The sequence below is a fragment of the Taeniopygia guttata genome, chromosome 2, assembly GCF_048771995.1.
Source record: "Taeniopygia guttata chromosome 2, bTaeGut7.mat, whole genome shotgun sequence".
NCBI lineage: Eukaryota > Metazoa > Chordata > Aves > Passeriformes > Estrildidae > Taeniopygia > Taeniopygia guttata.
In genome coordinates this window covers 19980956-20008942 of record NC_133026.1, presented here as the reverse complement: position 1 = coordinate 20008942, position 27987 = coordinate 19980956, and the positions used below count along the sequence as shown (strand labels likewise).

Genomic DNA, 27987 nt, shown 5'->3' with positions numbered 1-27987 from the left:
GGAAACTTTTCAATGTGTACCTTATGACCTTACTGCTGGTTCTGGTAGCAGGGATCTCAAGGAGAGCAGAGGAATGACCATTCGGTCCCTGAGCGCAGCGGTTCCCACATTGAAGAGGAAGCACGGGTCGAACCCATCAAGAAATCCCAGCACCGCTCTTCCTCCAGCCAGCACCACAACCACCGCAGTGGTGTCAGAGGCCTTCACAGGCAAGAAACTTTTGACTCAGAAACACAAGACAGCAGAGATTCAGCTTACGTAGAGCCAAAGGAGGACTACTCACATGAGCATGGTGACCACTATGATTCTCACAGGGATCATAATCACAGAGACGAGTCCCATGGGATCAGTGAACACAGACACAGAGAGTCCCGGCATCGCTCAAAGGAGAGGGACCGCGAGCAGGACCACAATGAATGCAACAAACAGCGCAGTCGTCATAAATCTAGGGACCAATATTGTGACAAGGATGGGGAAGCGATATCGAAAAAACGTAACGATGCAGGAGAGTGGAACAGGGATGTTTACATCCGTCAGTAACTTTTGCCTCTGGCAGTCTTGTGTTTCTTTGAAGTCTTGTAACAATGCCCCTTGAAAATATCTTGGGTTCTTCTTTGCAGAACATATGGTATCCTTCTGTATGCTGATTTGTACTGCTGTTGCTTGCATAGCAATAGCATGAAATAGAATATTCATATAACTATTTTTTTGGTTAGTGCTATATGAATTAGTGTAGTACAACTGAAGAGTTCCTGATGTTGTACTATGACATTTTTCAAGCTGTTTTTGGTAGCTGCCACTTGAACAATATCTGTTGCCATCAAGGTGTTGTTAGTGTTTTTTAAAAAAAGGTACATTTGATGTTTAATAACTTCCCATGTATTCAGCAAGCCTGGATCAGCACATAAAAAAATCTAAAACTTTTTGTCTGCTCTGATTTTTGATTTGTATGCACTTGATTTGCATATTGATTTAAGCACCACTCTGTTGCTTGTACCTCTGGTGGTCTCCGTATGAAGACAGAATTCAGTCTTGCCTTACACACAGGGGATCATGGAGTCAAAATCTATTTTCTATGTACTGGTACTGTGTACTGTATATACAGTTTATAAATGTTATTTCTGCAGACACCTTCTTACTATATAAGTTTGATCACACTGTTTTAGAGTCCTAATGCCAAGTCAGCAGATTTGCTTTTGAATTACTGGCAACTGGAACTAGCCTCACTTAGGAAATCTGTAACAGTGTTCAATCTAAATACTTTTTCTTCTGTAGCAGAAAGCTTATACTTATTGTAAATATGGATGAGTGCTTGAGATAAAGGGTGTAACTCTTATACCTTACGCTGTCCTTGCAAACCAAATTTTGCATTTTAAAGTTAAGGTAAAGATAATGAACTTACCACTATAAATTATTCTTCTCTGTTCAGGTCACAATATTGCAATGGGCACAGCTTAATTTTTGTTCTACTGTCAGTAAACAGAGCACACATGTTGGAGGTGCGTATGTGAGTGGGTGGGTGGTGGATTGACGTTTGTGTGAGTGTGCACGTTAGGCAGCAAAATGTGAGAATCTACTGAAGAAAACAAAGGTTACTCAAAAGCCCAAAAAGTCTATTTCTACATTCTCTCTCCAAATTTAAAAATCCAAATTGCATTCAGGAAATATGAGGGAATTTACTGACCCAGGTAACTGGGAAAGCATAAATCTGCTGGCTCTTTGTTGAGACTTCAGGAGAGTAAAAACAGGCAAATGTTACTGTGAGTTTCACTGGAAATGTAAAGTCTTTGTGTTTTAGAGTATTTGTTTTAGTAAGAAAAGTTTACACAGCTTGTGGAGAGTTATTTTGTTGGAAAATAAATTTTTGTAGCTTCTCCACTTTTTCTACACTTGCCAATTCTCTGCATTCCCACTCTGCAGCCGGCTCACTGCTTTTCCTTCACCAAAGCTGATGTGCTGCTGATGAGAGCGTAGAAAAATGACTGTGACTCTGTTAGGAGCTTTCTAGAGAAAATGTATTGAAATCAAAGGGAGTGAACACAGTTTGTTTTGCAATGAACGCCTGTTGCACTGGTAAGTGGGGGGAAATTCTCTATTATTTTTGACTCCAGGTTCCATACCCTTGCCTAGTGTAAAAGCTGTTCTGCATCACATGTAGTCTTTGTAGTACTTGTATTAATGAAATACTTTTTGTATTTCCCTGTAAATAGCACATTATATAAAGACTGTAGTGTGATAATAATTAGTTTAGCTGGAAGTTCTTTTTATTTATGATTTCAATTCTGGGAAGATCAGCATTGCCTGATTTTGAATATCATTTTAGTGAAATGGATAAGATATATGGCAGGTGCATGCTTTCTCCAGTCTCCTAGCCTGGCATCCAAGAAACTTGCTCAAACATTCTCTGCCCATCTTCTCCTACCCCTCTCCCTGATGCTTTATAAGCATTTTTACAACAAACTAAGAGTGGGAAGTTCTGCTGTCAGTTATCTGGCAATTCCTCCCAGTGCTGCTGTTGTGGTTATCAAAGGGTAGGTTTTGGCTCAAAGCATGAACTGTGGGGAACACAAGAAAAAAGGTTATTTTTCTAGAAATAAAATTCTCATCATTTTCTAAACATCACTAAATGGCTTTGTAGAGAAAGGCAGAATAGGTAAGTAGATCTGTTGTGTTAATAAATGGATATAGAAGAGTACATAAACTGGTTTTTGATTCAAGAGAATTTTCAGGGTATCTGTAAAACATGACATTAAAAGACTGTTGTTTGAATCATATCAGATCACATGTAAGTGAGAAAAAAATTATCTTGTCTTGCTCTGTATAGCCTGGCTTTAGCTAATTTACCAGGTGCAGTAAATGGTGTTGCTCCCTGCAACTCATGACAACTATGTCATCTAAGTGATTCCACTTCAATACCTTGAATATTTTGTTCTTTTTCTTTGTTGGGTTTTTGGTTGGGTGTGGGGATTTTTGCTTTGTTAGGGTTTTTTTTTGTTTTTTTAACTTTTGCTCCAGAGAGTGTTTATTTTTCAGTCTTAAAGTATTTTTAAGGAATGTTTGGCAGAATTCCAAAGCACTGAGTAGTATGTGAAAACTATGGCATAGGCAGTTGTGTATAGACAAACGAGAAAATAAAGAGAAATAAAGAAAATGAGAAAATAGTCCAAGCTCTAGTATTTATGTATGGCCTATGTATTGATTCATGGAGTACAAACATAAAAAAAAAGACAAATCCAAATCCAACTGGTCATAGAATTGTGTTTTATATAGTGCTGCTATTTATGTATAGATAACATACTAACAAGCACATGTATGTCTTAGGCAGACTCACTGAATAGGTTTTATTAGCTGAGATACTTTTTTCAGTTTCTGTTTTAAGAGTGACAAATTATTTGTAATGTGAGCTTGTATTACATATATTGCACAATACCACCTGCCTGCTGAGCACTACTTTGAGAAGCACTTTAACAGAGTTATGTCAATAGGAAGCTTTAAAAATACTCCCAAGTGGAGGACATATCAAAGATTATTGTGATGAAATGTCTTTGCAAAGTTTTGCCATTAGAAGGGTTTAATATTGGTTGCATTAGGATACTAATAAGTTCATACTTCTGTATCTGGTTTCAGGGGTTTTGAATTAGAAATGGAGAGGTCCCAGTGAGCTCCAGAGTCTTATGGATGTGTGGTACAAAACAACCTGTAACATTTACATTCAAAAGAACTAAAAAGTTCATTCAAATTTCTATTCAGATTAACTAAAACCAGTGAAATCAGAAGGAAAGGGAAGACGATAAAATAGCTAAGTGATATGTAAGTCTGGGCAGCTCAACTCTGTATTTTTCTAAACAATTTCAGTATATGGAAGGAATGGGATGCATTTCAAAATCTGCATGTATATGTTAGATGTTAACCTTATTTTAATGTGTTTTTTCAAATGACTATACAGCACTGCTGAGTAGCCTGAGTCCATTACTAAGTTGTCTAGTGTCACACAAATGTCATGGAAGAAAGAATTCTCTTCCAGAGGGACTGGAGGGAAATGACAGTAAAAGTCTCCAGACCTGCTAAGGGACAGGACACTGGGGAGGAATAAGCAAACAGGTTTGTGCACAAAGCAGCATCAGTACGACTTATATGCTGAAAATCCTATTTTTACTAAATTGATCTATAAATTACTGTCCAGAATTTAAAGAATTCTTCTAGAATGCTCATGAATTCATGTGTCTGGCATCAAGAGTTCAGAATTTGAAGAGTTCCATAATTTTTGCTTCTCAAAGAATAAAATAAAATACAAAGTTTCTCAGAAGGCTCTGGACCTATTTAATGAAGATCAGTTTTAAAGCCACAAAGAGTTTCAGTGGAGCATCTCTTTTCACAGCAATCTTTATACTCTTAGCCTATAGCCCTTATTATAAATGGAGGATAGGGAAATGAAATTCCACTCACTGAACCCTGAATAAAGGGAGAGGCCCATTTTTATTTCTCCCTGCATACTGGTTACTCATCCTATACAGGCAGTTCCTGCCCAGATCTAATACACTGCCCCTTAATACTTTGTCTTTTATGAACCTGTTAGCAATTACCATTTTTAAGCTCTCTTGGTTTGTAAAGTCATGCTCACATTCAGGGACACCTGCAAAGGTTTTAATGGGGTCCATTATCATTCCCTCAGCTGGAATGAAGTGAGTGGTCTGACTGCTTTTAATCAATGGATGTTCAAAGGAAAAGAGCTGGTGTAAACCACCTCCTGTGTTTGTTAGTTACTAAAGCCTCTTCAAAATGTATTTTGATTTGTGGTTACATTTGACCTCTGATTGCTTTAAAACATCAGGCTGAAAGCTGTTTTCCAAATGTTTTTGACTTTAATTCTATTCCATCCATAAAAATCGAGCACATTGCAAAAAACTTTATTACAAAGTCTAAACAGAGAAATTGTTTTTCAGAGTCTAATATAACATTTCTGGTGTACATTTACTTATATTTATTACTTCATTGCAGATCTTTCACCAAAATCTTAGTTCTTCTATCATCTGTAAAATATGTGGATGCCATTTTTACTGTGAATGTTTTTAATCAAATGTTATTCAATCAATTTTATTGCTTGGCAATTTGTCTGTAATTTATTTCCCCACTTTTATATAACTATTACATATGAGCTTACAGTAGTTTTATAGACAGTTTCTTTTTATATCTTACCACCCTAGAAATGTATTCCTACGCAGCCCCAGAAAAGGTTTTTATCAGATATAATAGAGATTAAGCAGGTTCTTTTAACTCATCCATATTCTCATTTCTTCCTTTATTCTTGCCACTTTTATCTATCATGCATACATACTCTGCAATGAATTCCAGCAGTACAAAATTTGATTTGCTTATAAACTTCTTATTCATGAACAAACATAAAAACAAGGTTTTTTATATTTTAAAGTATCCATTTTAAAGTCATTTCTTGATTGATCACCTTCACTAGTCCTTTCCTTAAAAAGCGTATGAAATCCTGTGATCCAAAAAACTGGTGCATTCCGTGACACTGAGACAAGAAAAAGCTGTATGATAATTTCATAATATATGAAGCTGCCTATTTTAGTATCTTTATACTGACCAAGATAGATATCTAGATTTGGCACTATTACTAATCATTATTTCTGCAAATAGAGAAAACTACTTTTCAGACTTTCTTAACGACAAGATCTGATTGCATGCCTAATCTATCTATTTTGTAGGTTTAATCTTTCATTATAATGACAATAACTTTTTAAATTTAATATATAAATATCTCATATATGTATATATAAGAATATATTAATATATTCCATTGTGCTTCAGCATCAACTACTGAAGCACAATGATTCAGTGTGTAAACATTATCAGGAAAGTAACCATATGATATGTTTAAAACATATATACACCATCCATCAGAACTGTGTCAATGAGACGGTATTCCTACCACTTCTAAAGTCACAGTAAGATTGGGAAAGAAAAGGGCATCCATCCAACTTCAGTCATGTAACTTAGCCACACCTGTAGTGAGAGAAAGGCTGCTGGCTCCTTCAAGGGATGGAGACTCTTAGCTGGGTTTCTGTTCTGACCTGCCTGACGAAGGTCAGAACAGAAGTTCCCAGCAGAGACAGGGCCTCAGGAAACAGCTGAGGCCAATCCCTGCCATATACTGAGTGCTCTTCTAAGGCTAGCAGTTACCTTTTGCAGAAACAACCCTAATAGCTAAAGTTCATGTATCAGTAATTTTTTCAGGTGAAGTCTGTTCTGCAATTACACTGGAATTAATGAAACGTTAAGTTACATTTTCTTTCCATCCCCAAGAAAATTCTCCAATACTATCAAGTGAGGTCACCTCCTTAAAATGCCTATCATACAAAACTAAAGGAAGTGGGAGACGTCTCAACAAATATTCCACTAAAAATTCAGCAATCTTAATTCTTTCAAATTCAGCATTGCACAAATCCTGCTACTAGAACTGGAGGTAAAGTTCCTTACTTTATATGACTACACAGACTTCGGTATATAGTTTGTGTGCTGATTAATGTTTACAAAATTTTTATAATCTGCAAAAAAAAATGCTTTTTTACTAGCACTGAATTAAAGATTTCAACACGATCCTACAATAAAAGATTCATCCCTTTTGTTCCCAGGTAATTATTTTCACCTTATTTAGACTAGAAAGATTACAGTATGAACTTACATGACTCTAAATAGGATAGCTCCCCTACTATTGATGAACAATATTACTTAACATTTTCTTTAGACAAGGAATGACCACCAGAAGTAGAGAAGTATTAGACAAGAATTCCATTTTCCTATCCTGCTAGGATAGGTCTTACAGAGAATGTACTTGTCAACCTTGGCAGGACAGAAGAAACCTTTCATTTTTATTCAAGAGCAGTAGGAAACATATAGTATCAAAACATTTATGAAAAATATAAGTATACAACCAGACTACTGAGAATGAGAATTGGATAGATTGTTTTGATTGTGAGCAAATACAAAATACACTTCTTACAGTAGAAAGACAAATTATAAAAGAACTATTGCTTTTTTTAATCCAACCAAATAGGTGTGAAAAGACACTTTTTCAGATAATGCTTTTTTAAACTGGAAATTGATGAGTGAGAGGAAAACTCTGAACACACACAGATGTCAGTTTCTGTTTTTCCTTGTCCTAAGCTTTCCTTCTTTAGTGCTACTGTCAGTTCCAGCAGGACTGAGAATACTGTTCAAACTGGAACTGAAGCAGAATTTCCAAATACATATAACATCTTTTAAGAAATTTAGATTATTTAAACTTCAAGCAATGTACTAAGGTAGTTTTCATTAGCATGCTTCCCCAGTTTCAATTTTCATGATTTTAGCTGGTGATGCTTTCTAACCAAAAAAGTTAATATCTTTAGTTGTTTGAAAGGTGATTTGCAACATTTCAGATGGTATTATGCATTGTTTTCTGTCTTTTGATATATTAATATAACTGTAGCCCCTTCTGTTACGAATGTTTGATTTTAAAACTGTCACTTGTCAGCCAGTCCAATAGGCTATTTCAGAACCAATACAGTTTATGCATGGGAAGTTTGATGTTGAAACAATATTTATTTACATTCCCAGAGTGAGATGGTTTAATATATTCATGCTGCTATAAAAGACATGCTACAAAGCCTAATCGCATTTTGTGTATATACTATGTGTACAGAGAATCTTGCTTGTATTAAAATAAAAGAGAAATGAGGTTCTAAGTATCAATTTATAAAACACTTCTTTGTAAAATGTTGCAGTGTTTTGAGAAGCACTATTTAAGGAAACTAACCATTGGTAAACCTCCACAGAAAACTACCCTTTCCAAAATTCATTGTAATAGTTTCCATCTATTTTTTTATGTTTGCATTTTGTAAAGTAACTTACATCCCCTTCCTAGGCATGCCACACTGGATAAGGGGAAACCAGCGCAGACAGCAGTATGAGTGAACATAGTTGTCATTCAGGCACTGACCTGCTGTAAATACAAAAGCAGAGGGAGACTTAAAAATGACATTACCCTCCCCCCAACCATGACTTTTCTGCTGCAACCTGTGGCTCTTTCCCATCAGAACAGCTGGCAGATTTTAGTGCTGCCATAGCAACCTTGCCGTCAGCCCGTTGGCTTGGTAACATTGCAGCAGGAAGAAAGGCACTTCACGTCTGAACTGTTCTTAGACTCACTGAGGTATTTTTTCAGGTTACATTCCCAAATCCTTATTTACTGTTCAATTTAATAAATTTTGCAATGAAAAATCCTATACAGTCTTTATTTGCCAAAGAAATCAGGTCATCTTCTCTAGAATCCTGCAAAGAATTGATATCCATTCCTCGCAATGTCACAGCAGATGGATCAAATCTCTGCAGCAGCTTCAACTGATCAAGTGATAGTCCAGCTCCCTTCATGCCTTCTCCTCCAATGTGAGGTTCCTGTTCAAGTAACAAATAAAAGCAAATAACTGCATCTCTACAGCTCTTCAATACCCTAAATGTATTCTGCTGAGGATATGCAGAGCTACCGAACAATTAACATGGACAAGCTATGCTTGTATCACTCACACCAGAAGATCCAGAAGTAATGTGGCTTATTTTCTTGCCTTCATCTGGCCAATATTATTCAAACATATATACAAAATTTATACAAGATATATAAAAGTATTCTGAGGAGGTGGTGATGCCTCTCATCCACTTTATCTCTCTAGTTTAGAGCACTTTTGAGGATAGGTGCTAAAACAATTCAGGTCCTAAAACAGGTCTAAAACAATTCATCACTCCAAGGGCTGAAACATCCCAAGAAAGTTGTTACCACCAGACAGCCAGTTTAAAGGGTTTAGGTTGCCACTTTTAAATGATTCAGCACTTCTGTATACTGGCTTAACAGCTATGAGTTAAGTCAAAAACAGTGAGTCCTTAGCCCATTACCAGTATCATCAGTAGAATTCCAGAGACAGCTAGGTTGGAAAACACCTTGGAAACATCAAGTCCAACCTATGATCTCACACCATCTTGTCAACTGTACCATGGTACCAACTGCAATCCAGTCTTCCCTTAAACATCCACAGGGACTGTGACTCCACCGCCTCCCTGGGCAGCCCATTCCAACACTCAATCACCCTTTCTTCTTCCTGATGTTGAACCTAAAATACTGGGATTCTTCACAGTAAAAACTTCAACTGGAGAGACTAAAAGCCCCAGTCCAGTTATTTTACTGCCTCAAGAGGCATCATTTTGGAAGATGATGCAGCAGAAAAATGTAACTTTTGAGTTTTCTTGTCATGTAATAAGACTAACAGGTAAAGGGGACTACTGTTACATGTTCACGTCTATGAGACAGAGAAGAAAGAAAGAATCAATTTCAAGAAATAACATTTGTCTTCAAAATCCTGGAAAGAAGAAGGACTTAAAATCCCAACCCTCTTCTCAATATTTCTTGTGGATAGCCTTGACTGCTTCTTATTTAATACCCTAATTCCTGGGAAAAAAAATTAATTCTTAGCTGGACTGTCTTTCAATGCATTCAGTAAGGAGATGGAACAAAATGTGCAAAAGCTGGCACTGCAGTATCAAAAATAGATCTCCTTTGTCAATCTAATGTACTCCATAATGCAGCCTACAGTAGAGCATTTTTCCAGCCATCACACTTTGCTAACTCATGAGCTCATCCAGTCAGCGCATGATGATAGCTGCTTAAGCAGGTACTGCAGGCTGGAGAGCTGGGCAGCCAAGGGGTTACAGACTGGTTCTTCCTTTCCCTCAGCAGGATTTCAATGCTTTCCAGGCAAAAGACAAACAGAGGTGTCTATTGCAAACTGAGAGAAAAGTAACATACAAAGGGAGACACAGGTAGTGACTTGATGTAATAGAAGGAAGGAAAGGTAAAAGTGTAGGAAAAACAGTATTACACAGGTTCAAGTAACTTGCTTAAAAGCAGACCAGTGTCTTCCTCTACCTTTTCCTTTTTCCTTCTAGCTAAGTTACTGCATTTAAGCTGATCTACACTATCTCCTGTGTAAACTCCCAAGAGGAAGTCTGCACAAAGGAGCAGCTGCCATATGGTAACCTCCACCTACAAGAACAACGCTTATGGCTCCATCTCCTGTTTTTTCCTTGCCCACATTACCTAATGTGCTTCCAGGATCTGTTGCCAAACTGAGAAAGTGGGAAACAGTGGACTGGATAAAAAAGGAGGTATCCATTGAGACTAAAGAATATGGGAAATAAATACATAAAGGAACATGAGGTAAGTAGATTGTAGACTTCTGTTTCAAGTTCAATGGAAAAGATCACCTTAGTTTACACTAGCAGGGAACTAGTTATAAGGTGTTATAGATTATATGTGGGTAAACAATTCAGTGTCACCTCATTTAAAATATACTATACATAAAAGATTAATTTTTACAAATATGGCATGTGTGTGTGAAAAACAATGCTTTATTCAAGACTGGTATTACTGGTGAGAGAAAGTTTATATAGCAAGAATTAATCTTGCATTTGAGTTAATAAGGTTTGTGTTTGCTCTGTCATTCTATCAAGGAGGAATTTTTATTCTGTTAGGTCAAATGTATAATCTCAGTTAAAATGTATGGAACTGAAAAATTCTTAGTGAATGGATGGTGAGAATACAGACAGAAGAACACACAAAAAGCTTTAAGGAAGAGCTTCAGTTCTGTTAAATCTTTACCAGCCATCATATTAATTTCTCATTGTACAGCTACTGTATATTTTTTTACTTTTCAGTGAAAGATTCATCTAAGCTTCTTAAGACAGATACAAGTCATCACAGAATGTGCAAGCTAAACAGGTATCAGAGTTAGACTTTTCCTCAAAGCCATGATGATAAACAACTACCACACCCAACTCCTCATCAAAGAGGAAGTGAGACACACGTGGTCTTATGATAAATCCCTGTGAAGTACTATAAAAGGTAACAGGTATTTCTGAATTGTATGAACTGTAGCTAGTATAGATAAAAACAGTCCAGTATCTCCCTATATATATTACCTTCTCCCAGACATCTTAATGGTAGACACTGACTCCAAAAAAGACAAGGTACATTCTTGAGACATTGAGCCTGAAATAATTTATCTCCCTCATTCCTTTTAAATAAATCAAAAAAAGGTCCCATACATATAAAATCCTCCTTCTTTGAAACAAAAATTTATTTTTGTTTACGTCCCATACTTCATATGCAAGTCTTCATGATTTCAGTGGTATTAATAAAAAAAAAAATTAACCTCTCCTGTGAATGTGCGAAAGAAGAGAATAAAATATATGCATTGAAGAAATTGCAAGAGAAATATTAACCTGTCCAGCCTATCTTTTGTCCCTGTTGTGTTTTAAAAGATTGTTGTACAAATCAAAAAAAAAAAACAAACCCACAATACAGAGTGGGAAAATACTTAATGATGCCTAAATAAGCTCAATTAAGCACAAAAATAGACTTTAAAAAAGCCTCGGAAATCCTTCCGTTATTTCTATCGACAGCAGTTAAAATTGTCCACAGTGAAAAAAAGATTTACTGATATTAAATATACCATGTAACTTTATAGTTCCAAAGTAAAATCACCAGATTGTGTGAAGTACCCTGAAAATAGTATTACCTGTGGATGAAGCTGGAGGCATGGAAAAGTTTTCAGGGCCCAAGCAACTTGCTCCTCATTTTCAGAAAGTGTAATTGTACATGTACTATATACTAAAACACCTCCTGGCTTCAGCAACTTCACTGCCTGCAGGGAGAAATAAACCATATTTCAGCTTATTTTTAAATTTCAAACTTTCATATTAAGCAACATTAACTAATGTTAAACCATGTCCCTAGAATATTAAAACTGAACACTTAATTAAACTCAAACTGTTAAGATACTAATTCCTCCAGGGGAATACTGCAGAGGATAACATGGATGAGAAAGATTCTTCTTTCCAAATAGGCATTATAGCTCATGCAGTTTATTAATGTCATTGAGATGATTCACCTTGTAAGATTTGTTATTTGTGCAGCTCTGCATGCCCCAGACAGATTAGATCTGTTTTCACCACCTGCTGCCAACCATGGATAACACAATACTTATGTCAGTTATATCAGATGTCAACCGTTTCCATGTATTTGGCATGGAAGTTGTATCTATGCTGCTTTTCAAGCTGTCATTCACTTTGAATATGTATCATTCAGATTTTGACAAGTTTCATCTTATCCTTCAGCATCAGCCCAAGCACACTCCTTAGCATGTTCCTAAGTCACCTGCTCTGTGACTTAGACCTTTGTAATTATTATCATGTAAAACTGATGAAACTGAGGGAAGTAAAAAAACACAAAGCTTTTTATTTATTATGGATTACACAGACCTTTACCATGCTCCAATGAACTGGCTTCACCTAGCAACAGATGTGTTGGAGCTGAGAGGTTAACAGGACCCTAATACTTCCTGGCTGCTGAAAAAGTAGGGAAAAAGAGGCACCATTTTTTGGGTAAGTTTTATGCTGCAAAAGCATTTGTGTTCAGTTTAGCTTATCTACTCAATGTTTAACACATACCACAGTGAAAAGCTTGCGCTGTAGTGGCTGATATGAAGTCACTTCCTTTAAAGTTGAGGAATAAGCCATGTTTGGTCTCTGTCCCATCCCACTACATGGAGCATCAAGAAGAATTCGATCAAATGACTCTGGTAAGAATGGAGGTCCTTCTGTAAAAAGCAGTTAGTAATGTAAACTGTGGCTGTTTCCTTCCTTGAGACTTCACTGTAGGTAAGGAGAAGCTGTTACTGCTTCCTTGACATAAAACATTTGTGTGGTAAAGACAGTGTCTGCAAAACTAGTCTCAGCTAGAGACAAGCCTCAGCACTACTGGTGGTAGTTTTCTTCTCCCAGAAAACTGAACGGTTTAAGTTCTGTGAGCTCAAAACCGATCCACTAGGTAGTATTTTTTTTTAACTTAATTTAGTAATTTGAAAGTAAAATGTAAAAGTAATCAAAACAGTTGAAATATGATTGGTCAGATGTGCTGGGTACAGAGTTGTACATATAGGCTGTAATGAACCACAGTCAGCTCAAAAGTGTGCAAACCTTTACTGAGACAAACCCGCAGTTAATCACTGAGACTGCCTTATAATAATTGGACTGTCTATATAATAACTGTTTCTTGTGATGTATGCATAGCTATATAAAATAAAGCACTTCATAATAACATGAACTACTGCAACTTCTCATGGCAGAACAATTCCGTAAAAAGGGATTGTGAAGAGAACAATTTCTGACTGTTACCTGGATGACAATATGTATCTTCCATATGCAGAGCCTATCCTTTAATCTGTATCCCAATGGATCAACAGCCCAGAAGTTTCTATCTTCTCAGTGCTAGGGATATTGGCTCAGCATCACCATGTACTACTGCTGCCAAACTTGTATTATCACACTACTGCTACCTAGCTTTTTCCTGACTACAGAATGAGTCTATCTGGTTTATCTACCTCTGATCCATTACTAAAATGTTCAAAATATGTAACGTGTTACTTGCAGAAATGTACATAAAAGCCTTCATTATCTCTCTGTATTACAGCTTGCTCTTGGTAATCTCTGTAATTGCTACTTGCCACCTACAATATTTGATGTTCATAAAAAGACTCTTAAGAAAGTACCTTTGCTCCTCCAAAGCAGGAATAACTGCAATGCATAGGGACAAAGAAGGTGAATTATGTAATTTGATTCCTACTTAGGCTAACCAGTGACTGAGATAAAATAGACTGAGAAAGAACAGCATACTTTACACAACAAACTAAAAATAATCAAGGCAGCAGATACCATTTAAATAATTCCATCATGGGAACAGAACCAATATCATAACTGCATCACTTCAAAAAAGCAATGAAATTACTTAAAATAATACACTGTGCTTGTATATAACTTTCCTTGAACAGCTGAACAAACATCAATGAACTAAACCTTGCAGTACTCCTGGGAGTTAGGTATTAATAACCCCATTTTACTGATGAGGATTATGAGGCAGAAAAGTGAAGCAAGTCTGCAAAAATAATTTTCTTCTCAGACTAGTTCATAAACTTCCCAGTATGGGGTTAAATGTGATCATGAAAGAAGCTTTAAGGCTTCTTCAGTCTTCAATATTATCTGGGAAACGAATGCATTTCCTTTGAGAATATTAGGTTGTGACAAGAACAGATAATTTGACTTTCTATTTGCTTCATAGAGAAGCTGATAATCACAAGAGTAGCAAATAAAAGTGCATTCACAGTGCTGATGCAACTTAGGTATCTGCCAAGATATCAAGGACTTGTAAACCTGTGAAAGGTTTAGCACTGTTTTTGCAAAACATTACTATTTTCTTCTGAAAGCTACTACTACCCAAATCGTTTATTTTACCTTGTTTATCCTCTGTCTTCTCTACTAAAAGGGCCTTTGTTCCATCATAGCAAAAGGCCTTAATGCAATTCAACTGTAGAAATTCAGCATTCTGCTTGATTTTCTTGACCTTGTTAGCTATCTTGTCCATGGCTATGACTTCACCCTGAAAAAAAATCCCAAACTTTTCATCAAAATCATAGGGATTAAATGGATGTTTCTGTTTTACTTTCCCCAATCCTGGGCAGTGTAATAAATACAGCATAGTCTTCCCTACAGAACTATTTCAGAACTAAATCCCTACTCCTGCAGTCCTTGTTCCCACATGTTTTCCACAATAGCCACTTTAGTCTGAAGCTGTGCACATTCTGACTGCTTGGCACTGTCACTCTAAGGGATGCTGTAATATCTGACTTCTGGCAAGTAGTTTTGTTGTTTGTTTCTTTTTGTTTATTTTGAATTGCTGAACTGGGCACTAAGATAAAAAATTAATCATTTGAATGAGGGTAGAAATCTCAAATACATGGCAAAATAGGTCAACAGGTTTTAAATTTGTATGGAGAGAGTAGGAAATATGATCACACTACAGCCCAGAGCTGAGGAAATGGGGCCCACAGCCATGTCTCTGACTTGCTCAGATTCATAACATACTGGAATACTTGCAGTAATTGTCACTCAAGTTACTTCAGGAAATAGTGTAAATACTAGTTTAGAAGTGAGGGGAGGAAAATCACAGTTACACAATTCCTATTATGTAAAAATAAGATTTATTTTTCGTCCCCAAAATAAATTAAAAAAGACACACATCACTACCTGCTACATGAAAACACAATGGAAAGTAAACAGTAGCATCAGTAAAATCCAGAACAGAACAACCCAAGAAACAGAAACTTGTGTTAGACTTCCTACAGTAAACACAATATGCGGAGAAAAAAACCTTTTTCTATTTGGTGATGGCTCTCTAGAGTCTTATAGAAGGGTAAGATAGTTCAAGATACTAAGATAACTAAAATGACTAAGATAGTTCAAGAAGTAAAAATAGTCAGTAGATAAGCTGTTACCTGTATGTCATGTTAAGCAATATGTAGATCTAGGACTGAGAGGTGAGAATGGATTTATGTTGTGTCAATGGTGCTGTGAGCCAAATCACCTCCTACTTGTCCCCTAACACCTACTGCACATGTACTCTAGGACCTGACTCTGCCTCAAAGTTTTATCTGTTGCAAGAACAGTAGACGTGCTGCACATCTCTGTATACTGCAGAGATACAGAACTCATAGAATTATAGAATGGTTTGGGTTAGAAGGGATGGCTTTCTGCCATTGTTCCATTCTGATGGAAGAAAACACTTCCACAGACAAACCATCACAGAACTGAATACCTGCCTTTTCTCATTACATGCCATGCCTTCACATTTATGCACAGGCAACTGTCAAAGTACTGTATAATGTAACTGCAAGATTTCTAAACAATCTGACATATTCTAATAATTCTATTTCAACAAAAATAATAAAGCCTCACAAAATTTTATAGGAGATATTACATGCTTTTCCCCTCTGCTAGAGAAGAGTAACCTGCATTTCTGCATTTCACTATGCACATAAAATTTCAACATATGCAAAGTTGTAATCCTGTATCTACATTCTTATTTTACTACATTCCTCTTTCCTTTGTCTTTCTCTACACATTTTTTTTTGTGTATTCTCATTTTTATTGCTTTCTCATTAGATAATTTTGGATTTGTGACATTCTACCATAGAACGACAAATTCAAACTAGAAATTCAGCCTAAAATCATATCCCTATGGAATTGGTAATTTTTACTGAGAAAAATCCTAATTGGATTGGAAATTTTTCAGTAAGTTTTTGTAGAGAGTTGTCTGTTTCTCTGGCACACAGTACTAACCCCTGATTTTTATGCCTCTCAGTTTCATGAATCCAGCATATTTTTGCATAACTATGCCTTGCATGTAAAAAATTCTATGGTTAAAAATAACTCGATAATATTTTAAAAAGTGAAATTAGATATATTATAACTGTCAGTTTGTAGCAAATAAGATTTTAAAGCTGATGGTGAATACTTGATAAAGATTGTTGCCCATTTCAGTAACTGATGTGTAGCAAAGTACATTGGTAAGTAAAATATCAAAATACTAATTGTTTGCTGCTGTAAATTATCTGTGCATTCCAATAGTTAAGTGAAGAGAGCTGTACAAATGAACAGCACTCAGACTTTCTTCCTTAGAAAATGCCAAATTACATTTTTACCTGATCATGCATTAGTGTTGCAATGTGGGTTGTTTTCCCTCCAGGTGCAGCACACATATCCAAAATTTTCTCTCCTGGTTGAGGGTTTAAAACATGGCTCACAACCACAGAAGGTAAATTCTATAATTAAAATAAATATGAGAGAATTCAAACTTTATACCCTGCATCAACTCCTTAATTAAGGAATGGCAACCAAATTTAAAAATATAATTCATTTAGCAGGGAAGATACCTATGATATTGCTCTCATTTCTTTGACAGACTATTTATATTATATAATGGACAGTTTACATCAGAACTCTCCAGTGGCTCATTATTTAAAGCTATGTCTGAGTATCTATGACTGAAGTTTAAGAGCTTATGACTGAGGAGACTAAAGTGCTAGAAATCCAACTAAAGTAAGCTGATTCTGACACAGAGCAGAGCAGCTCTGTTTATTAGAAATACTTTATGTTAACCTGTTTATTGGAATATTTACTGTATTAACATATTGGTGCACCTAAGGATCGAAACACAGAAGTCTAAGCTTGCTGAATTAAAGTAGCAAGAAGCTGAACTGTGCTATTAATTGTATAAACAGAACAGCTGCACTGAAGGGAAATAATGTGTAATAATTGTGCACAGTACTGCACCTGAGACAATATGGAAATACTTTCTTCTCAGTTCAACGCAAACGTATAAAAACCTTTTAAAGAATACTTAAATAACAGTTTCAAATCAGCCTAATATTTGGAGATTTTCCTGATTATCTACAGAATTATGTACCTTGAAAGCGGCTCGTATTGCAGGGTTCACAGGCAGATTTCAAAAACTAATAGTTCTACACAGAGTATCTGTACAAGAGGAATTTCTACGTTTTTAAGTGAATATATCTTATGTTGCTTTGAAATCCCTTATAATAACTCAGACACAGTATGATTAAACCACCTACATGTAGGTACTGACTTCATTTTAAATGCTTTGTGTTCCTCAAATCCGAAGACTGAATTAGGTGCTACAGTGCACAAGGAATGTAGAAACCACGAATGTGTGCTAAGAGAATATTCATTATTATGTAAATAGTACAGACTTTTGGTTTTGGAACAAATATACCTGTAAAAACAAATGACTAGGAAGCACATTGTCAAATGAAGGACTAAGGTAGACTGGCTCTATCATTCTTATTCCCAGCCCCCTGAAAAACATGAAAAAAAAATCAAATATCAATTTTATACATTTTAATGGTAGTCAATTATAATCATCATGGTTACAAATAGCAACTTGAGATAACAATCTTACTAGAATGAAAGAACAACCAAGAAAAATACTTCTATGATTTTGTATTATGATACAAAATTACAAAAATTACATCATTAAGTTGAGTAAATAATGGATTTACTCATTACATCATTAAAAATCATTACATTATAAATTGGAACCATATGTAAAACTGCATAAAGCAAATTTCTGGTTCTACACACAGGATAAACCAAGATGTAATCCAAGCCTTGATACTGCAAAGAAATGCATAAAACCAGACCTATACCTTAACTTCAATCCATAACTGCTTTTGGCTAGCCATGTGTATGCACTAGGGCACTGGCATTTGATTTCCTAGTTAGATTTTTCTCCTTTTCCTAAATTCCTGAGATTTCAGTCAAATTACTACAGAAATCCTATATGAAAAGCCTTGCAGAAACATTGCTTTGCCTGCAAAGCTATGGTTTGAGATTAGAAGTCACCTAAAAGTTTTAAATATGGATGAAATTCTGATGCAGATATAACTGTTAAACCAATGTACCAGGAAATGGATAACAATAAAGGGAAAGCCATGAAAAAGCAACACTAAGTCTACAAACAAAAGATTACTAAAGAGAAAGAGTATTATTTTGCCTATGTGCTGGACAGTCCAACGAGAAGGAAGGATGTGAGAAAGCAAACTTGCAGACAACAGTTTTAGTGTTACATTCTGCTGTTCCACACCACCAACTCAACAGCTACCAACATCCCACCACTACTTCATTTAAGCTCTCATAAATCAGAAATTCTCTGGTAATGTACTTTATATTCTCTAGAACCTTTGTAGTTTGTTCTCAGGAAGTGAAGTCTTGGTCATTAATTTGACATCCATAGTCTTCTACATTACTTTTTATATGTGTTTTAGGTGACACAAGGGAAATAAACCACATGCTTTATCAAAAAAATAGAAAAGCAAGTAATCTTGAAATAGGTAACTACTTTGGTAAATGTTAGTAATTTTTTTAAGATACCTGACCTTATGTTCTGTCCTTTGTCCTACCAAAAAAAAAAAAAAAAAGCCTCTACAGATATTTTTAAAATATGGAGAAATTGTCAAGGCTGCACTTCTGTTGCATCTAAAGGGGGAAACAGTATTACACAGTTCACCAAAATGCAATTTTGCCAGAGTGGGAACATTTGTCAGTTCTGTTTGATATTACTGAAGTGAATAAACATAAATTAAAACACTCCCACTTATTTTCTCCTTCCTCTCAAGTAAATTGGTATCTGGATCCCACTGTGAAACTAACGGCTTCCCAAGAAATACTGGAAATCCCAACATGCAAAGCCATCTTGTGACTTTACATAAGGTACAAAATAATTCACAGTGTTTTCCCATCTTCTTCCTTCCCTTTGCAAATTTTTAAACGTAGACTGCAATTGCTATGGACTTACTTCAGTGGGCCACTTGAACTGAAGATTTCACTGCGGCTGAGTTCTGAAATCCCATTTCCAAGGAAAACTTTGACTCCATTGAATTCTTTGGCTCCTCTTTTGCATTTCCCTTCAATATCTGAATACACTGAAACCAGATCTCCAGCTTTCACAACTGCACAAGGAAAAATGGAAAGTTTTAAATCATTATGCCACTTAACAAAACAGTAGTGACCACGTAACTTAGGATTTTCAGTAGACAACTTACTTCAACAGTTCTATCATACCAAACTTCACACTTTCTAAATGTAATCAAGGAAGATCAACTGATATAAAACTTTAAAATTTTACAGAGTGAATGACAGCTACCAGATGACTGGAGGTACTGAGAGACATCAAGCTGCAAGTCAGGCACTGTGTCTTTTTTTCTAAGAGGCTACACATACCTGCTCCTTATTTGTTTTATCATGGCAAGGTCACCCGTAAGTTTTAAGCACACTCTCCAGGATTCAGTTTTCCATGTGTGCTCCAAGCATACAAGTACATGAAACAACACTGCTCACTGCTCTTACTGAACAAAGACAGGAGTGCTAAGTATATCTAATGACCTCTCAATAGCTACCTAGAACACAGCTATAGCTGCTTTTTCTCTAACTACTTATTGCTTTGACACAAGTGATTATATATTCTTGTTCTGGTCTGGCTTTCTTCCCTTCAAGGGAACTGCTGTTCTCAATAATCCTCTCAGAGAGTTTTGTATCTCCAGTTAAAACCCACCATATCAGTAAAGTATGTAAATATACACCAAACTCCAGAAGTGTAATCCTACAGACTTAACAAACTTTCTGAGTTAGGAAAAAAAAAAGAGAAAAGGGATTGTTTATGTGATTTTACATAATAGTGACCAAGTGTTATGTGTTGGCTGGATAAAAAATATGCTTAAAACTAAATCCCTCTTTTGACAGCAATTAAAAAAAATTCCGAAATTGCATTTCTGAGGTGACTGACAGGCTAAAGGAACAAGAAGATATAACAAGACTAATGGCAGTTCAGCTTCTCAAGAATTCTTGGAATTGTACTAGAGAGTTGTTTTTCCCATTTTCAGGTGGACTTCTGTTTATGCTCAAATGTCCTGAAATTCTTAAATTGTAGTATTTGTTGGGTAGCCATTGAAAATATATTTTTATACTACTTATTTTTACACAATGTGACACAAAACATTATGTGATTGCTCAGTATCAATGTCAGCTTAAACTTCACTGAACAAAAACCTGTATCACTTTAACTCTTCCATCATGCATATCTGTCAATGTTTTTTGCAGTATGCAAACATAAATTATTTTATTTTACTCTCTACTGACAATCATCCTTTCAAAATACACTAGTCTTGCATAAGGTTCTTAGTTTTCTGTAGATTATAGCAGCATTCCATAAACATAAAGTTTAGTTAAATCAAGTTCAAAGCCCCCTGATCATTAGTTTACCCTCATTTGCAAGTTTGCAAGTTCAGTGATTAAATATGTGCTCTTGCTGTACTATTTTTTTCCCTAGTTAGACCATCTGTGCTTAATACAGCCTTCTTATATTTGGCATCAAGTGGGTAGTGTGCCCTTTATTTTATTTTCTTATCTGCAATTCCCCTGAAGTGTTCCATAAGTTTTATAGTATCTTTATTTTCTTTGAATTGATGTTATATGCATAATTACATGTGGCAATTATGATAAATCACTAGCTGACTCAAAGAAGGATTTGAATATTTATGGAGTTGTGTTAAATAAGCAGTTCCAACAACTGCTCTGCCAATATACTTATTTCCTTATCAAGCCCTAGTTTGAAAAACATTCCTGTTCAGTGAATTGTTCTTAAGCACATGCTTAAAACTTCTTGTAGGTTATTTCCTGAAAGGAAACAAAGTGACTTGATAAATGCTTTTCTGACTAGTTTTGTTTAATAAGAAGAATCAAGATGATCACTAGATCTCATCACAATAGAATAATAAGGTGAATCATCCAAAATTATACTGGTTTTACATGAAGTGAATTTGACATTTAAGTAACAAAAATAGGCTGCTGAACAAAAAGCATGCATATGTAGATTTTTAACCTTGTGTCACATGCATTGATGTGTAATTTCCCTTTCTTAAGAATCTGACATAAAAACTGCCATAACTTTCTTCTCAATTAAAAAAGATTTTTACTACATCTCTCTTATGTAAACAAATGAATTGTCAATGGATTAGAATAAAGAAAACCTGGGGTTTTTTTATTTGTAACTCAAAATCTAACAGAACTATGAAGGTAAATGGCTTTAGGACTGAGTGAAGAAATAAAAAAATCTGTATCTATTAAATTATCAAGATACACCTATTTCACCATTTTTTTTTTGTAAGCAGCCAACTTTGTAAATTTATTAAATTCAACATCCATACTAAAAGTTATAGTATTCAGTAGTAAAAAAGCACTTTCAAAAATAGGTTTTACTTTGAAAATTCTCTTTAAAAATATTATGAAATTAAAAACAAGAAGTTGAAATCCTTAAGAACTAATACTTCAGCTACGAATTATATGGAAAAAGGAATTTAAAACAGGCCAGGCCAGTGAGCAATATTACATATAACTTACTACAAGTAAAATAAAAGTCAAAATATTAAAAAAAAGCCAGAAAAACTTTAAAAAAATCTCATTACTATAAACCACAACTGTAAGATTAATTTCAGCTGAGAACAGAAAACAATTTTGTGTCACTATTAATTTATCTATTATTCAAGGGTGACACTTTTCCTGCCATCTTTACAATTTAATTGGGTGTATTTAGAGAACTCTTACATCTTGAGGTGGATACAATTCCAGGGACATAAACGTGTGCTCCTCGAAGTACTGCATATCCACACTGGGCTCCAACTATGACTTCAGATGCATGTTTTTTTAAATCTGGCCTAGAAATACAAACTGTAGTTGAGTAAAAAATGAAAAGTATACTGGAAAAAAAAAAAAAGCCAAATACTCCCCAAGTAAACCCTTGTTCACAAATACAGATTTTGTCAGATATAATAGAGAAGAAGCAGTTAACTATCATGTATTATATTTAAAATATTTAATTTAGTTCTAGAGAAATCAAAGGAAAGAGTCAAGAAAAAAAAACAATCCTCAAAATAATGCAGATTCTGGCACCTTCTGCTACTATTATGAACCTAACACAGGAATACAAATAAATTATACTGGGATTGAGAAATAGTCCTCTCTCCCTTCCTATGCCAGATAGTTGTGAAGTGATTTTTTGTGTTTAACAACTGCTGAGTAACACTTGATTTCTTCCAGCGGAAGAAAACCTTGCCTGTACTAAGCCATAGTTCTATATTCCACTGCAAAAGTTTGGTTCTTCTATCTGCCACCTACCTGGCTTTCCAGGGAGGATGCATACAGGTCACTTTCTCCCTCTAAAACATTGGTCTTATAAATAAGGACTGAGCTCTATGTTTTCTTTCATTTTTTAGTACTAAAACTCTGACCTGGTTAGTGTATGGACTGTCCATCAGGTCATAATACAAATGAAGTTGTGCCTCAGTTATAGTGAGTTAGTTATAATAACTGTTTAACAAGGAATCTGTAAGAAAATTGTGTTGTGAAAATGTTGTACACAACATTTTAAGGCTAAAGACTGAAAATTTCAAACCTGGGTCCAATGACAGGAATTAGTAAAATGTCCTGAAGTTTTGGGTGCTCGAGAACTGGAACACATAGTCCTTTAAATTGCTGTTTCATTAAAAAAATATATAATTAGTAAGCACTAGTAATAAACTTAATATTTAAATACCTAATTAAACTGAAAAACATTTTTCCATTCATAATTTCTAGCTGTAGAGCACAAAACACCAAAGTAGTGAAAACAGTTAAAAGCAGCTGGGAAATAGTGTGCAAGGGGACATTATATATATTAAAAGTACTGGTACAAAAGACCAAACATTTAACATATCCAGAAAAAACAAGATCACAAAGAGATTGACTGAGAACTGACTTCAGGGAGTGGGAGAGTGTTCTGACACTCATAACACTATCAATGGCTTTTGCTTTCTTCTGGAAGAAGGCTGAGTTGTCAGAACACAGAACACACAGTGACACCACTTTAGAAGGTTGGGTGTATTCTGTGTTAACTCTTAGATGTTATTAGTAAGCCACTGTTTAACCATGAATTGCTTGTCTTACTTAATAGGCCAGGCTGGCAAAATTTTTGATTTTTCATGTCAGTCCAAGTTTGGGCACTGATGTATGTATGAATTATGTATGTAGCTGAAAAAAAAAATGCTATTTTATAAAGGTTCCGGGACTTAAACAAAACGTGTTCAGATGTCATCTGAGCCTTCTAAAATAAAACCTTAAAGTACGTAAAACCCCAAATCAGTTTGCATCTAATAAATAAGTATTTTCTCTTAAAAAAGAAAGAATCCATGACCATACTTCTGTTCAAAGTGTTATGTGGTTTCCTTTTCTAACATGTAATCACACTTTAAAATACAAGAAGTTTTTGAAAAGCTCATCTTAAGTTAGTTTTCAGCAAAGCCTTTTCTCTAAAAAAAATGTAAGCCTGCAATATCCATTTCCAGACTTCTACAATCAAACTAAAATTAGCAAAACTCATTACCATCCCAGCCAGCAGAACACTGTCAACTCCCTCTGCATCACAGAAATGTCTTGGCTCCTGTCATACAGAAGCTCTCTATACACCCACTAGCATTAATAATTTACTTAAAGAACCAGATCTTTTTAGACTGAGTGAAGATCTAGGACACAATTTCAAAAAATACATTTTTTGAAAATAATAGTTTACGTATTATCAGATAAATAAATGTTTAATTAAAATAGGTAAAAATCCAGAAAATAATAGAAGGATTAAAACCAGGTTTAAAAAAGAAAATGCAGTGGCTGCAGAGCATCACTGTGGCTCCAGTTTCCAAAACAAACCAATTTTCTCACTTTCCTAAACAGTTTCTCCAATGATATCTAGATATATAGGCATTCTCTTTCAGTCTTAAACAAAAGTGTTCTAAACATGCTGCAGACAGCACCCTGTTTATCTGTCATCTTCTACAGACTTATACACCTTTACATTATTTACCACTGCAGTACCTCAATCCTATCAAGGGTTTGGATCTGCCATACAAAAAAGAATTGGATGTCTTTTCCCTGTTATTGCCTTTCTTGGAGAGGTGAGATGAGGGATAGTGATACACAATACATTTTCATTTAATGTTTAATACTGGCAGGAAATCAGTTTGATTTTATAATGTTAATACCACTGGATGCATTGAAGTAAGGTATAGTTTCCAGTAATGAAAAGGTCTCATGTTCAGATGAAAGATGAAGCTGTAACAAAGAAATTGCACAAACCTTCTGGATCTCTTCAAATAGCATTTTTTTCACATGTTGCACTGAGGCCAAGTGGGTATTTACTCTTACAGTTGTAAAAGCTGGTGGATGAGATAGATGACTTAGCAGAGATTGGTATTTTTTCTCTGCTTCCTGTGTACCTAAAGCACTGATAAGCTGAAAGTGAAAGAAGAGATTTTAAGAGATTCACACAGAAGCCTCTTGCTCAATGCAAAATAACCCCACTGAATAAACATTCCACAGAAATTGAGGGGTATTGTGTGGTGTGCAATAGTGACAAATGTCTATGTCTGGAAGTCCAATTCCACTGGAAGCCTTATAAATTTATTGAAAAATACTTACTGGAAAAACAGTTGTATCAGCAAAATCACTGCAAACAGTTTGCAGCAAGTATCAAAGCAACTGCTAGAGAGCTCTCTGCTATAGTACATAGACCAGCCCTAAGAAAATGGAAAACTAAATTCAAATCTATTAATCAGTAACTTTCATACTGATAAACATGTACATAAAAAAGCAATTTGTTTATCCTTGGCATTAGGAGTTAATAGTCTGTAGTATTCTACATTGGGGTAATGGAGTATTTCTTGTCAATATTATGTGGTGAATATGTGCTTAATTATCTATGATCCACTCTTGAGCAGGATCCAAAACTGAATTCTCTGATTTATACTCAATTCAAATTTAAATATTTGTATGCTACTTTGAGCTAATGGGAATAAACACTAATTTTATATTTTTTATATAGAAATATTTTATATAAAACCTCCATGTTTAATGTGAAAACAATATTTTATCATAAAGTATTAAAGTTACACAAAAATGTATTATTTTCTCATGGTTAGGGGTAACTATGTCACATACCTCATTATTTCTGAAAACTTTGGTGAGATACTCTTCAACTTCATATTGGAAAACGATTTTAGGGAAAAAGGACATCTTCCTCTAATTTTTAAAATCTGCTGGCAAGGAACTGAAACAAGCAAAGTATTTTCTTCATTATTCTTATCACATTCTGCAAGTTTATAGATTTAACATAAGATGTACCCACAAACTAAGCTGTTGGTTCTGATTCTTCCTATTTTAATAATGCAATTTTATTGCACTCAAATTTCCAAATATTGCTCAGGATATGACTGTAACATTATCTCAATTACAAAAGTTCTACCGATCCTTAAAATAATCTTCAAGCTATGTGGTGAAAAAGACACATGGGTAAAAGGTACAGGAAATTTCAAGATGTAGCTTTAATTCCTCTTGAAAAGACCAGCTATATAGTCTTATTGCAGCTCAGTCCTGACAGAGATTTTACTCTTTACCATTTTTCTCTGTAGATAACAAAATACACTTGTCTTCCCAAATGGAATCTGCCCACCTCTCAAATATTTTGAAAAATTATATACACTTCAGTCTGAAATGAGACTACCTAAAAATTTAAATTTGCTTACAACAACGTAAATGGAAGGAAAGAAAGAACATCACTCAAGAGTTATTCCATTCATAATAAGGAATTTTGACTATTGAAATATATTTTCCTTGTACTAAATATACTTAGAAAAGAGAGATCAGAGTGTTTAGTATTCATTTTTTTTTTATAAGAGATTATTTGTCACTTTTATCATACAAAACCCCTCAAGAATATTTTTTTATTTTTAGTATTTCTGATTCAATTCAAATCTTAATGCTGAAAGAATGTGACCTTATGTAGACTTACTCTTGAGCCAGACAAAGGCAAAGTTTCATGGGTAGGAATTTCAAAGCCTTATTCGCAACATTAGCAGCTATTGAAAGGAAGAAACTGCAATTGAATTAACTTCTTTATAAGTCTAACAAAACGTCAAGAATTTTCCCTGCTATTTCCACAAAGACTAATAGTAGTACAATAACACTACAATCTAACAGTCGATACAACTGAAATCCCCAAAGGTCAGATTTAACATTTCAGAAAATGTGACATATTATGTGCCTGTTGTCCTAGAATGCCTACATTACAGAAAAAAAAAACCAAAAACAAACCCACAAAAAAACCCAAACAAACCAACCACAAAAAGATCCCCATATGGCCCACATTTTGAAAGGTTTTTCTTCAGAAGCATAATAAACCAGCCTTTAAAAAAATCCCTTTCTAAATTTTTTTTTTAAGAATTGGAATCCTGAAAATAATTAAGCAGACATGTAGAAATGTGGTGTTTATACGCCCTATGTGTAACTTTAATATTTACATTATGAAGGCAATCTTCCCGGCTGGGGAACATAGCTGAGAAGGCACAGGACAGATGCTTTCAAGTTCAGATCCAGCAGGAAGCCAGGCTGGTGAGGGAGATTCCCTGGTGCCCCTAGTGCCAAGTAAAGAGTCAGGCTTCAAACGTTCAGCAGGAGGCAGGCTCCTGGTAGCTAAGTTTTTTTTTTTTCCCTCCACACCTGCTGTGCCGCTTGCCCCAGAAAAGGTATGACGGATTTTAGAAGAAAGGATTTGAACTTTTTTTTTCCACGGATTTTTATGTGCTTCTGTGGGGAACTGCAGCGGCCAACACGATGCCGGAGCGAGGCTTTGATCTAGCCACGCACACGAACGCTACCCAGCAGTCACACGCAGCCAGCAGCAGAGATGCCGAGCAAGATTTTCAAACCTCCCCACCCACCCTTCGACACACGAGGAAACGACAGCGGGGTCACTGTCGCAGGGATCGGAACATGGGGCTCACACCTTTATTCCTTCGCCCTCCCGTTACTGAAACATCAGGGAGCGGGGAGGAACGGGAGGCGCAGCTCTTCGCAGGCCCCCGAGGCCCGGCGCCTCAGCCCACAAGTACCCGGGAGCGGCCGCACCCAGCGGGACGCGCCACCGCCACCGAGCCCCGACAGACCCCGAGGCACACGCGCGGCTTCTCCACGAGAAGGGAGGAGCACGCCGGTGCCCGTGGCCGGCCGGACCGGACCGGACAGCGCCCAGCCCCAGCCCCACCGCCCGGCACGCACCTACCGCAGGGCCCGCCGGCCCGCCTCCTCCGGGCGGTGGCAGGAAGTGCCGCCCGCCGCCGTCACCACGGGAGCCGGGCACGGCCCCGGCGCTCCCACCACGGCACGGGGAGGGCGGCCGCAGAGCCCGCGCGGCGCCCGAGCTTATCGGACAGGACGTTGCTGACATCGCTTCTTTTTTATTTATTATTATTTTCTTTTGTTTTCCGAAATTCTGCCGAGTGGATTAAAGTAACAGGTTTTGTATTTCCACCGCTTCCGCAGCTAAGTGACCGCGGGCTCGCTGGCCCGGGCGGAGCCCGCTTCGTGCTCACTTACTGAGCCTCCCCACGGTGCTGC

The 27987-nt window shown here is 36.0% G+C and overlaps 2 protein-coding genes across 19 annotated transcripts in view; one reads left to right on the top strand and one right to left on the bottom strand.

Moving 5' to 3' along the window:
* CACNB2 (calcium voltage-gated channel auxiliary subunit beta 2) overlaps positions 1-7758 on the top strand; it is a 244665-nt gene extending 236907 nt beyond the window's left edge. For 7 of the 11 annotated variants that reach the window (XM_030264566.4, XM_030264561.4, XM_072925471.1 and 4 more), the window contains one exon: positions 49-7758. In XM_030264566.4, the coding sequence (XP_030120426.1) occupies positions 49-540 (492 nt within the window). In that variant the 3' untranslated portion in view covers positions 541-7758. The remainder of the gene's footprint in view (positions 1-48) is intronic. The other 4 variants (XM_030264567.4, XM_030264562.4, XM_041714391.2 and 1 more) reach the window with 1 other exon arrangement.
* NSUN6 (NOP2/Sun RNA methyltransferase 6) lies at positions 4843-27757 on the bottom strand. 8 transcript variants are annotated; one of them, XM_072925478.1, is made up of 13 exons: positions 27649-27664; positions 26384-26450; positions 25534-25642; positions 24673-24828; positions 22961-23040; positions 22114-22223; positions 19310-19463; positions 17729-17810; positions 16638-16757; positions 14392-14536; positions 12553-12701; positions 11622-11747; positions 4843-8451 (listed from the first exon to the last, which is right to left on the bottom strand). In XM_072925478.1, the coding sequence occupies exons 3-13, from the start codon at positions 25606-25608 to the stop codon at positions 8239-8241; spliced, it is 1410 nt and encodes a 469-aa protein (XP_072781579.1). In that variant the 5' UTR covers positions 25609-25642; positions 26384-26450; positions 27649-27664; the 3' UTR covers positions 4843-8238. The 8 variants fall into 8 exon arrangements, with proteins under 8 accessions (XP_072781579.1, XP_072781577.1, XP_030120442.4 ...); XM_072925476.1 differs by lacking the exon at positions 27649-27664 and adding an exon at positions 27377-27514; XM_030264582.4 differs by lacking the exon at positions 26384-26450 and having other exon boundaries at positions 27653-27754.
* Positions 27758-27987: the final 230 nt, after the last annotated feature.

Bases quoted from the DNA above. Each gene is read 5' to 3' on its own strand.
- NSUN6 (XM_030264582.4), bottom strand. From the start codon at position 25,608: ATGTCCTTTTTCCCTAAAATCGTTTTCCAATATGAAGTTGAAGAGTAT. The intron at 22,224-22,960 runs GTTTGAAATTTT...TTGTATTTCTAG, and splicing joins ATTCCTGTCATTGGACCCAG to GCCAGATTTAAAAAAACATG. The intron at 16,758-17,728 runs GTATATTTGTTC...TTTTAATTATAG, and splicing joins CTAGTCATTTGTTTTTACAG to AATTTACCTTCTGTGGTTGT.